This window comes from Pseudochaenichthys georgianus, chromosome 9 (assembly GCF_902827115.2).
Source record: "Pseudochaenichthys georgianus chromosome 9, fPseGeo1.2, whole genome shotgun sequence".
Taxonomy (NCBI): Eukaryota; Metazoa; Chordata; class Actinopteri; order Perciformes; family Channichthyidae; genus Pseudochaenichthys; species Pseudochaenichthys georgianus.
In genome coordinates, this window is record NC_047511.1 from 6780579 (window position 1) to 6792656 (window position 12078).

At 42.9% G+C, this 12078-nt stretch overlaps 1 protein-coding gene across 1 annotated transcript in view; it reads left to right on the forward strand.

Moving 5' to 3' along the window:
* Nucleotides 1-12078, forward strand: part of LOC117452535 (syntaxin-binding protein 1-like) — a 43176-nt gene that overhangs the window by 3034 nt on the left and 28064 nt on the right. Inside the window, exons 2-5 of the mRNA XM_034091228.1 lie at nucleotides 5038-5087; nucleotides 5204-5285; nucleotides 6854-6930; nucleotides 7582-7660. Of these exons, the coding sequence (XP_033947119.1) occupies nucleotides 5038-5087; nucleotides 5204-5285; nucleotides 6854-6930; nucleotides 7582-7660 (288 nt within the window). The remainder of the gene's footprint in view (nucleotides 1-5037; nucleotides 5088-5203; nucleotides 5286-6853; nucleotides 6931-7581; nucleotides 7661-12078) is intronic.

A 12078-nucleotide genomic window follows, 5' to 3' on the forward strand; every position in this document is an offset into this window, starting at 1 on the left:
CTTTATTTATCCAGGTAAAATCCCATTGAGATCAATGATCTCTTTTTTAAGGGAGACCTGGAGATAGTTTTCACATCGCTAAAGATATGTGCCCAGTTAGCACTGTTAGCAACCAGGGCTTTAAGCAACTTGTCAACACGTTGGACAAGCGTTACGCGATGCCGTCTCGGTATTATTTCAGCAGGTCTGCGCTGCCTGCACTATATGACAAATGCCGTGGGGAAGTTGAGAGAGATGTGGCTTCAGCTGACTACTTTGCTACCACAACAGACCTATGGTCTAGCCCAGGGGTGCCCAACCAGTCGATCGCGAGATGTGTCTAAAAATAGAACAACAATATTCTGTTTTATCGTTAATGTCCTGTAACATAATCTTCCTGAGCCAGAATAATGCACTTGAACGCATCAAAGCTTTGTGATTGGCCGGCGTCACCCCATGTGTCGGGGCGTGGCTGAGGGTCTTCAGTACAGGTGGCTTGTCACCTGCCTGTGCTCATCTCTGAAACCAGACTATGTAAACTCTTAAAGAGATGACATGAGCAGCCCTACCAGCATTTGCCATGGTGGCCTAAACATTTTTATTTGGTCTTAAATTGTAGTTCAACATTTATTTCCTGTTACTTCTGGACCATGACGGTTGGCCAGCCTTCAACGTTTAACTGAGTGGAATATGTTGAATATGTTTCACCAAAATGTTGGCTATATGTTAAGGAGTTTTCAGCAGGTTGTGACAGTGCACTGCATCATATTTGATTTAATTTATTTTGGTCTAATTTATTTTTATTTATCATATTAATAATATATGTTTAGTATGGTTTTGGAAGTGCGCTCCAACATATTTGTTGATCTTGTTTATTGGTAAAATATTATTTGTTTTAAAGTTCAATAAATGGTCAATGAATAATCGTCAAAATAATCGTGATATCAATTATTGACCCAAATAATCGTGATTATGATTTTTGCCATAATCGCACAGCCCTACAGCAGCACCGCCGATGGTCAGTGGGTGGGGGTGCAGGTTCTCCTGAAGTCGACAACAATCCCTTCTGTTTTCTCCACATTGAGAAGGAGAGTGTTATCTTTGCACCACCTGGTTCACCTGCTTCCTGTAGTGGGTCTCATCGTTGTTGCCGATGAGACCCACCACGGTTGTGTCATCCGCAAACTTGATGAAGTGGTTGGAGCTGTGGCTGGGTGTGCCGTTGTGGGTCAACAGGGTGAAGAGCAGGGGACTGAGCACACGTCCTTGGGGGGCCCCGTACTCAGTGTGATGGTGCCTGATGTGTTGTTGCCGACCCGTACAGATTGGGGTTTGGCAGTGAGGAAGTCCAGCAGCCAGTTGCAGAGAAAGGGGCTGAGGCCCAGGGTTGTTGCTTTACAAACCAGCTGCTGTCCACACAACATATATATTATTTGGGTCTCCAGGGATTTCGAACCATTGAGCATCTGCAGACACTCTAGTTACCAAACTGAGCCCTCACTGAGCTACTGAGTATTTTACTTTATAATACAGCTTGTAGGGGTGTAACGGTACACGTACCGAAATTATTCGGTACGGGCCCTTCGGTTCGGTACACGTGTGTACCGAACGAATATAACGTTAAACGTAAACAATTGAGAACGTGAACAACTTCTTGGAAGTAATTTCAGGTGCTGCGTCGCAGCATTCAGAGTAATTTCCTCACATTGGGCTCATCGCGTCATAGAGCGAGCAAGTCATTCCATTGGATGAGAGGGCATGCTATGAGAGCTGGTCAGAGGGATGCGTTCAAATTTAGTCAGTAATTTGAGGAACTGTCGAAAATGAATGGCGAACGCAGATAAAGTTGAGCTCGAAAATCCTCCAGCATCATTGAAGTCTCCGGTTTGGGAACATTTTGGTTTCGCAGTTACGTACAAGGATGACGGACAAAGACAGGTGGACCGAACCAAAGCTGTTAGTTACGCGGCTGGCAATACATCAAACTTGCACACTCTTGAAAAGGCATCACCCGAACGTGAATATAACCGGTACCAAAAGAAAAAAGACTGAAGTGCAAACCCAACTCCCGCTAGCATTTAGCCTCCACCACTCGCAAAAAGTTCAGACCGAGCCAAAGCTATTACAAACGGCAAATATCCTTATGTTGCCATGTTAGCAAAGCGCTACCTGGCTGTATCTGCTACCTCTGTCCCTAGCGAGAGGGTGTGTTCTCCACAGCAGGATACATTGCTAGTGCCAGCTGATCTGCCCTTTCAGCAAGCAATGTGGACAAATACATTTTTCTTTAAAAAAACATGAAAATACAATGACAAGCAAGTCCTAATGTCAAGCTGGCTGCTTAGGTGCTAGTACAGTAAAGTTCAAATACAGATTATTTCAGTTCATCGAAATGCTGCACCTTAATGTTCATTTTATTATATTTTGTATTTATTTGAGTGAATATTCACAGTTTAATAATAATTAAAAACCCAAAACTAATAGTTTATGTTTTGTGAGTACTTGTACAGTAAAGTTCAAATACAGATTATTTCAGTTCATCGAAATGCTGCGCCTTAATGTTTATTTTATTATATTTTGTATTTATTTGAGTGAATACATTATTTACAGTTTAATAATAATAAAAAAATATATATATATATGTTTTATTTTGTGAAAAAAAATTCTGCTGTACCGAAAACGTACCGAACCGAACCGTGACCAAAAAACCGAGGTACGTACCGAACCGAAATGTTTGTGAACCGTTACACCCCTAACAGCCTGCAATTTCTGTGACATTCCCTGACATTTACCATGTATTTCAATTTCCATTATGGTGTTGTATAAATCAAGACATACAATCAAAAAACGGACCTGTTGCTAACGTACAGTGGAACAAAGGAGCAGGCTAGCAATTGGGACATTTACAGAATGATTTAGGCCATAAGTATTTTGTAAGTAACCTACTGGTTATCTTTTGGGTAGTTTAGAGGAAAGTAAAAACTATTGATACCCAAAGTGTTCTTGAGTTACTGCAGCGACTAACCGCACGAGCTATCACCACTCTTCAGCTCACTGAGCACTCTGAAGCGTCTTCCTGCTCAGAGCCTCGGTGTGGTTTCCAGGGATGAGAGAGAAGTCTCTGGCTCTGGTTGGTTGAGAGGCAGTCCAGGTACCAGGATGTCATCGAACAATCACAAGTGAGTTTCTTGTGACGTGTCCTCTTTAAAGTGTACGGACACACCAATATTGGAAGACAGACATCCCAACCTGTGAGGTAGGACCGTCCGAGGCACACATCATCTTGAGATCCACTTGGGATTGTTTTCTGAGAGACATTACATAAGGTTTATGAATACTAACTTGTTTCACCCCTCTGAATCTCCCTATGATTACATCTGTTGAAATGAATTAGTTATTTTCAAAATGTCTAAACTTTGCATCTGGATTGGGATTATTCTGCTCATCAGCAGCCGCCTGTTGTTGTGTGTGCCGCCGTGAAGCTTCAGGTCAGGTGGCGTCCCACTCTTTCCCACACACTTCCTCCTAACCCTGTTGACCAGCTGCTTCACCTGGCCTCTCCCTCCTTGTCTCCAGCCTCCCTCCAACATCTGATGCACCCCAATGGAAATGTTTGTTGGTTAATCAAATCCTTCGTCCTTTAGGGGCGACACCCCAGGTGAAAAGTATAAGTAATCTATGTTTAGATGTGCAAATGGGGCCTTTTCTAATACTAACCTTTATTGAATTTATAGGAAAAACTGAGAAATAAACACCTACATGTGTATTTTAGGTACACGTGTAGATGTATTCTTACTACTACAACATGTTATGTAAGCAATATAGCCAAAAGATACATTCTGCTGCATCTGTCATTATGTCTTTCACAAGTACCGTCCTCAGCCCCACAGTGAGCTCACTTTCATCATGTGACCAAATGTGTGGCCACCTGAGTGTCTCTGTGGAACCAGGACATGTTGACGGGGGAGGATATTTTGGAGGAGGAGTGCAGTGTAATAATCTGTGTGTGTGTGTGTGTGTGTGTGTGTGTGTGTGTGTGTGTGTGTGTGTGTGTGTGTGTGTGTGTGTGTGTCCGCTGACACAGCAACGGGAATAGCTGGGTGGGAGGCAGTAAGAGGATTGCAAGGATTGGCAGATTAGAGCCGTGATTGCCGCGGGCCTTCGCGTCAGTCTGACAGAGGACAGATGCTCTCCCCCCACACACAGTTATTAGAGCACCAGTGGAGGAAATCATAATACATGTCGTAGGAGACATTTTATGGGTGTTGTTGGTGTCTCAGTTTATTTAATTTATATGTATAGTGCAATATTCTTTGGAACACTTGGTGGCGGGGTTTAGCTGCACCGGGTGTATAAAAGGGGTCATAGGTGACAGGAGAGGACGAGGACACAGGAGGAAGAGCATGCCGATTCTCCCACAGCGCACACAGCCCCGGCAGATGCTCATACTGTACCACAACTATTGACACAGTGTACTTAAACCTTGGTATGTAAAGCAATAAAACATCACAGAACTTCATCTGTTTGTGTCTGCGTCAGCATAAGAAGATACAGACAACAACAACAACAACAACAACAACAACAACCAAAGAACAAAGGAGAATTGCTATACATGAGCACAGTGACATACCAACTGATCGGTTTGCCCTCATAACAGTTCTGAGATCAGGCAGAGACCACCTTCACTGAGTTCCAAGTCTCTCTGCGGGCTAGTGAGGGGCGCAGAGTGTTGCTCCTAGTCCTGCAGCCATCAGATGTGGGCAGAACGAGGCAGGTCGACACATGTCATATCTGCAGCAGGAAATCTGATAGAACCAAAAATAAATCAACATGTTGACATTTCTCCTGGACATAACTACTGAAGATTCTTAAGAGTGGGTTAAAGTCAGTCTCCATAGTTATACTTCGCTTTATCAAAGCCAGCTCACCACAAGACTGATATCCAATTAGAATGCTTACTCAATCCCGGGCCTAATTAAACGGAGAGTTGAATGGTTGTGTGCGGTCCAGGTTTTGTTGTTGATGTCTTGACTATAATGACCTTTTCCTTCTTTTCAGAGATAATGAATGATGTCATCAAAAAGGCACGAGAAAAAGGAAAATGGAAGGTAACGCTCCTGTCACAGTGATTACATATGGCGTCGCTCCCCTATGATCTTGACACTGCATAATAAGATGTGAAAGAGAATGATGATTAAGCCCCCTGCTGTGTACCGTGCGGCAGGTGCTGGTGGTGGACAGACTGAGTATGAGGATGATCTCGTCGTGCTGTAAGATGACAGACATCATGTCCGAGGGAATCACAAGTAAGTTCCAGCTGGTCCCTCACCTCACTACAGCTGCGGCTTTGAAATAACTTTATGCAGGATATATGAATTCAGTTCAGCTGGGAAGGGTCTGTTTAGGATTCATTTCTAGATTGTGTAATTTAAGTATCTATGGATGGAGGAACTGTGTTGAATTGCTCACATTGGCTTTCCAAACACCTTTGTGTTTTATTAAAGGTCCCATGTCATGGCCATTTCCACTGATCATAGTTCCATTGTTGAGGTCGACTAGAATAGATTTATATTGTGCAATGTTCCAAACTCACATTGGTTTCTCACAGCATCTCTGTAAACTACGTGTATTCACTGAATTTCACTCTCTGCCTTTAATGGCTCGTTGTAGCTCCAATAGCTCCAATAGCTCCAGCCCCCCCCCCCTCCCTGTGAGCCCAGTGTGCTCTGATTGGTCGGGACGTTGTGAATCGCGCTGAGCTCCGTGGAGGTGTTGTTTCCTTGTTTAGCGATACACAGCGAAACACAGCCAAACTCACCCTGAGCACACACAAAGTCACAGCCGAAGTAAAAACAATAAGTGTGGCTTGATATTGAGTAAGAAAAAGCTTGATAGACGCTGTGAGAATGGGTCTGCAGAGAGTGTCGCCGCGATCCCAACTGTCTGTTATCAGCCTGCAGCCAGGGAGGAGACATCAGCAGAGCTGCCTGCACTGAGTGTGTGAGGAAGTCCGTGGATTGGTCAATTTGGACCAATCAGCCTGGTCATAGCTCTGGGCGTGGCTACTGGGTGTTCAGACGTCACAATGTCCAGGAAGAATATGAGAAATCTCCAACGAGGCGTTTTGGGGAGGTATTTTCTATGTTAGAGTTTTACTCCCTACAGGGTGCACTTTGAGGGTTTTGACTCTGCAGACCGTTTACATGCAGAGAAACCTTCATAACACAAGGGGACGGGTGATAACCGGAACAGCATGACATGGGACCTTTAAGCGTCGATATAAAGGAATCGCCTTTTTGCTTTAATCGCAGAGGGTGAGATTGATATCTCATCTCATGTGCATTTAGGAAACTGCAGAGCTAGCTCGTCAGGATGTTGTTAGCATTGCTTAGCTCAAAGACAACACACAACCTGTCTGAGTGTGCAGAAACACACCCACCAATAATGGTAAGGTGTAATGGTTATAATGGTTTGGATGAAATGTCACAATTCTGATTAGCAATATGTGAGGTGTGTCCACAACGAGTGCAAGTATTAAGCCTATGCCCTTTTTATTATGCGCGCACTAAAAGTTTATCTCAACAATCTTAGTTGTTATATATGTTTCGCAAACCAAAATGACTTGTAGGTTGACGACATACATATGTGTCCTGATTTGCATGTGTTATAATGTCACATATTAAAATGTCTATCAGAAATAAGAGTCCCATGCAGCCACAGTGATGAGTTCATGGTGCTGTCCATCACTCACATGACATGGATGATGTTACATTTTAAGATCTTGTAATAATTGCTAAATGTTTGCTGTAATTCAACAGCATAGTTCCGTAGCGCTGATGATGAATATTGATTATTGTTTCCCCCTGCTCTCCAGTTGTAGAAGATATAGGCAAGCGGCGTGAGCCTCTCCCCAGCATGGAGGCCATCTACCTGATCACCCCCTCAGACGAGGTACCGCTCACAGCCCCTCACCCTGGCTCTTCATGAGTTAACCGTACGAATACTGATTTCATCCTTCAGTATTTTGTTATTGTGTCAAGCAACTGACAACAGAATAGTTCAAAATGAAGTTCCAGTGGGTCTTATGGTTAGTGTGGTTTATGAAGATTTACATTTTTGTTCTTTTAAAACTCATGCAATGATAAAGTCAGACAAGATGTACAGTAGGGTTTTTGAAAAACTAATACATATCTGCATACACCGTAGAATACCGTTTTCTAGAACCAACATAGATCTTAGCCAGGCAGTGGAATCACTACTATAAAGCAGAACACGCATAACATATATAAACACAAACATGTTGATTGATTGATGTAGTGAATAATACCTGTTTAACATTGATCTCGATATTTCTAGTTCATGTTCATAGAGTCATGCTTTGTGTATCGGATATCATCAGTGTCATCTAGCTCTGCTCTGATTGGTTGAATGTAAGAGTAATATATACTGTATCCTATAAATATATATACAATATGTATATATAAATATATTGCTAGTTCTGCTTGAAGATACAGTAAGAAGCACACTGGGCTATTTCATTTCACTATCTTTTGAACAGAATTAATAACAGTTCTAGACTAAAGCCCTGTTCTGCTGTGTCAGTCTGTCGAGGGTCTGATCGATGACTTCAGAGACCCCCAGTCTCCAAGGTACCGAGGGGCTCACGTCTTCTTCACCGACAGTGAGTACATCCATTCCTCACCAACAACACACACATAGAGATATATTTCATGTAGTCAAGTTGACTCCTTGAACATTTATATTTTCTTTGTTGAAATACCCTAATCCAGTGTCATGTCAGAAGTGGTTTATGGCTGATCCAATATTAAAGTAGAGACCGTCCAATAGCCCCGCCCCCCCCCCCCCAAGCTTGGTACATGCCCATCTTACAACTCAACCTTTGTTTTGATGCTAACCACACATCCATACATTCATGATAGCATGTTGCAGGGTGAGGCCATTGTGGCGGTTACATATTCTATGCACAGACACACATGCAGACAACAACTTGTTTCTATAGGTAGAATACTTAATCATCATGATATTCTTGGCAGTTATGTCCCTTTTTATGTCGACTACTTATCACAGTTTGAGCGTGTGGCTGCACGTCATTGGATGAGACGTCTTCACAAGTCTACAATATTGCACGCTATCTGAAAATGCCCTTTGGAAAACCTTCCTTAATCCAACATACTACAAAAGCTTTCTCAAAACATCAGATCTCTTCAGAAGGGCCACAGGAACGAACACAGGAATCTGCCCACCATCATCACTACCAGTTAGCAGGCAGCCTTGGTGAGAAAGAAATGCATTAAGTAGGGATGCACCGATAACGATACCAGTATACTGTGCTCATGTACTTGTAATCGCAAATCTACTCTGATCCAACCGCACCCGACACCCAGGGGCGGCGGGTACTGTAGGCTAGGGAAGGCTAAGCCTTCTCAAATATTTGTGTCACTGCATCCTGGTAAAAGAAAAATATAATGTATCATGTTTGTGTCTTTGACATTAGCGCTGCTATGCAGCCACCTGTGCCCTGTACTACGAAGCCAGTTCAACAGACCCTGGATATGTTTGAGTTATCTTAACTAACCCTAACACACAAGATCTCGCTAAGCGGTCCTACGACGCTGGTTATCAACTCGGTAAATCAAGCCAGGGTTTCTTTCTCCGGCTGAGAGCGCGTTCACGTGAAAGGGGCGGGGTTAGCAACATTTGACCAATCACAAACAGGGACAAGTGTACTGACAGCGCAGCGTCATACTTCATTAATGAAAAGTAAACTAATATTAGACAAATATGAACTTTAACCATCCATGATTTAAACATATAATCCAGGATACAAGCCACATAGCTGCTCCTGCAAGGTGAATATAGAACAACTGGTTACAAAATAACTACAGAGTGTTTGAAAGCGTAACACAGTTTTTTGATATCACTGCCCCGTCTAAAACACGATCTGACTTTAATTACATTTGACTCGAGTGTTTCGTCAACTTAATGTGTTGCTTAAAATAATCCTTCTGCATACAGTCTGTGACACTGTGAGTGCTGCACGGCCAGATACGGCTCAGCTGACTCAGATCAGGAGATATGATACATTATGATATTATCGATGAACTGATTGATGATGTGATATGAATGATACGTGCGACACGTCGGCGTCTTCTCTGCATACGGCAGTTTAAACTGTATTTCCTTTATCCTGTAATATGACTTGATAGATTTAAACTCCGCACACTGAGCTCTGATTGGTCAGCAGGCGGTGCTTTCACTGAGTTGATCTCTTTTCTATAGACGCCGGAGCCGGGCAGCGTCAGGTAAAAAAAAGTGATTTAGCCTTCCCAAACCTGAGCCTCACGCGCCGCCTATGCCGACACCGCTTTACAGCAACGTGACGTTAACCTCTCCTCAGTTTAGCAGGTAGCCGGAGGAGGAGCAATTTCTGCAGTTCGGAAATATTTTAGGATAAGCGATGATGACAAAAGTAGAGCAGGCTACAAACTAAAGGGATTAATGTGCAGTGAGGCGTCATTACCAAGAAAGAACACCCAACTCATTATCCCGCTTAATACATGGTCACATACTAAAGAAACTAACCACTTTACTATTTTATTGACTAATTAATTTAACAGCACTGATCGATGTTCACAGTTCCTGTTCCACTAACAAGTCCTTAATCAATGCCAAAGCCCATACCGTGTTCCTGTGAGTGTTTTCTTCCTGTCTACTTTCTTTAGCCCTTTTTTAATTTTCCCCTCCTTGACTCCTCTCCTCGACTCCTATCCTCGCCGCATCAGAGCCGGTGACACCAGCAAACTCAATAAACTGATTGAGAAGGCTAGCTCGGTCATTGGCGTCAAACTGGACACTTTTGTAGCTGTGGTGGAGAGGAGGACACTGAACAGGCTGTTGTCCATCATGGATAACCCCACCCCCCTCTCCACCTGCACATACAGATAACCCCACCCCCCCTCTCCACCTGCAGCTGGACAGACAGATAACCTAAGCAATTAAACAACATCTTACATTTATTTTCACACAATACGTCTCCTTGCAGTATCAACACTAATTCGGCTGACTTTTATATTTGATCCAATTGGTAGATAGGCTGTATTTACACCATAAAGGTGCAAATCCAGTTTTGGATAGTCTGCCGTGGTTCCATCCCATTTCAAGTGCTGTTCGATGCTCGGCGTAACCCTCGGCGCACACTCAAACATCCAATCACAGAGCTTGAGGACTATCACGGGGTTTGTCAAGCGAAGCGGAGAGAATACTTACTTCCGGGTGTAAAATTCTCTAAAGCAAATGAGCTGCTCCGACCCTCGGTCCTGACGGACTCCAACTTGTGTTTATTAATCAAACAAATAAATAAACACAAGGATAATTATGTGTTATTGTTGAGTACATGGAGAATTGCACAGGGGAAAATAACGTATCTATGCCACAATTTTAGATGCGGATTTTGTTAAACTAATACGTTTGCGCTGTGGACCAACACTATACATTGACGGGGAAGGGGGTAGCAATAGAGATAACACCATTAAACAGTTGTTATGTTCATATAATAGTGATTTCAATGCCACCCCAAAATGATCACCAAATGGCCACCAAACTGAAAATGTCCTGGCTCCGCCACTGATGAAACACTGGCTTGCTTGTATCAAATCAATACATCCCATACATCATTGAAACGGGAAGAATCTCAGCTACAACACTAACTAAATAATTTCCATCTCCAGTAAACACAGCCTACATGGTAAGCATTTTTATAATATACAGTAATGTAAAATAAGCACTATCTTTGAACTTACTGCCAAAAATAATATGAAATCCACCCCTGGTGTCATTCCATCTGTCATCCATTGATTCTACTTGCTTTGACTGTTCAAATGAGATGTCAACCATCGAAATTGGATAAGGGGTTCCAGAGATATCACTGTGCAAAACACACCGGTCAATTTTGACCGAAAATAGCATGGGAAGGGGGGTATGAGCTAACGCAAGAGAAGGGTTAAGGATGCGCACCAAGCAACATCTCCAGGTGCTCCTTTGAGAACCAGGGCAAAACAGTGATGTGCACCCCTGGTTATAGCTCCTCCAGACAGCCTCCTCTCTCCTCTCTCCTCTACATCAGTGTATCCTTATAGCTCCTCCGGAGAGCCTGCTCCAACCTCGGTCCTCGATGGGCATTTAGAGAAATTAGATGTCCTTCAAAATGGCGCTCTGACATCGATTTCTGGTTCACTACAGAGGAGTCGAGGAGGAGAACATTTGAGAAATTAGAAATGGCTTTGGTGATCCAGCATGACATTTGTTTTCAACTTTAACAGCAAAGCAATAGTAGGGCGACAGCAGTGTTGTAGTCAAGTCACCAATTCACGAGTCCAAGTCAGGGCCGTTTCTAGCTTTTTGTGGGCCCTATACAAGATGCTGTTTGGGGGCCCTAGTTTTGACAGTTTTTGAACTACAATGGGGGGATTCCGAAGCCGTGAAGATGATCTGTGGAGATGCATCAATCTGTTACACTTTAATAGGAAAACAGGCTAATTTCACGAAAACCAAGCAATTAAAAATTACAAAAAATGATATTAAAAAGGTAAACAATAAGGCTCCTCTATGTCAATAAATGCAAGAAATGCAGCATTTTCTCAACAATGTTTAATTTAAATTTTTCATCTTCCTCAGACGTCACTTATTGGCTGTCAGCCAATGAGTGATAGTTGGGCTATCAGCCCAATGATGATTTGGACTTTATTACCCCAAAAACCCAAGCCACAGCTTTGCTATCATTGCAGTTTAGTCGTGTTTAAAACTCAGAAAGCACATGGCTACTTAGTGCTAGTGCACACAGGAGGGGGGAAGCAACCCCTCCTGTGTTGCTTCACCGAACAACACAGGAGGGGGCTTGGCTGTCTACAAATAAAGATGGCTCATTTTAATTCTCGCCAAATATATTGAGGCTGAACCTGAAATTTGAATTATCTGCTCCCATCATAATCTTGGCGATCTTGTTAAAATTGTGAATGCAGAATAAAAAATACTATGTAACTGGTTTGCAGTTAATAAATTATCCCTTAATGTGGCCAAAAC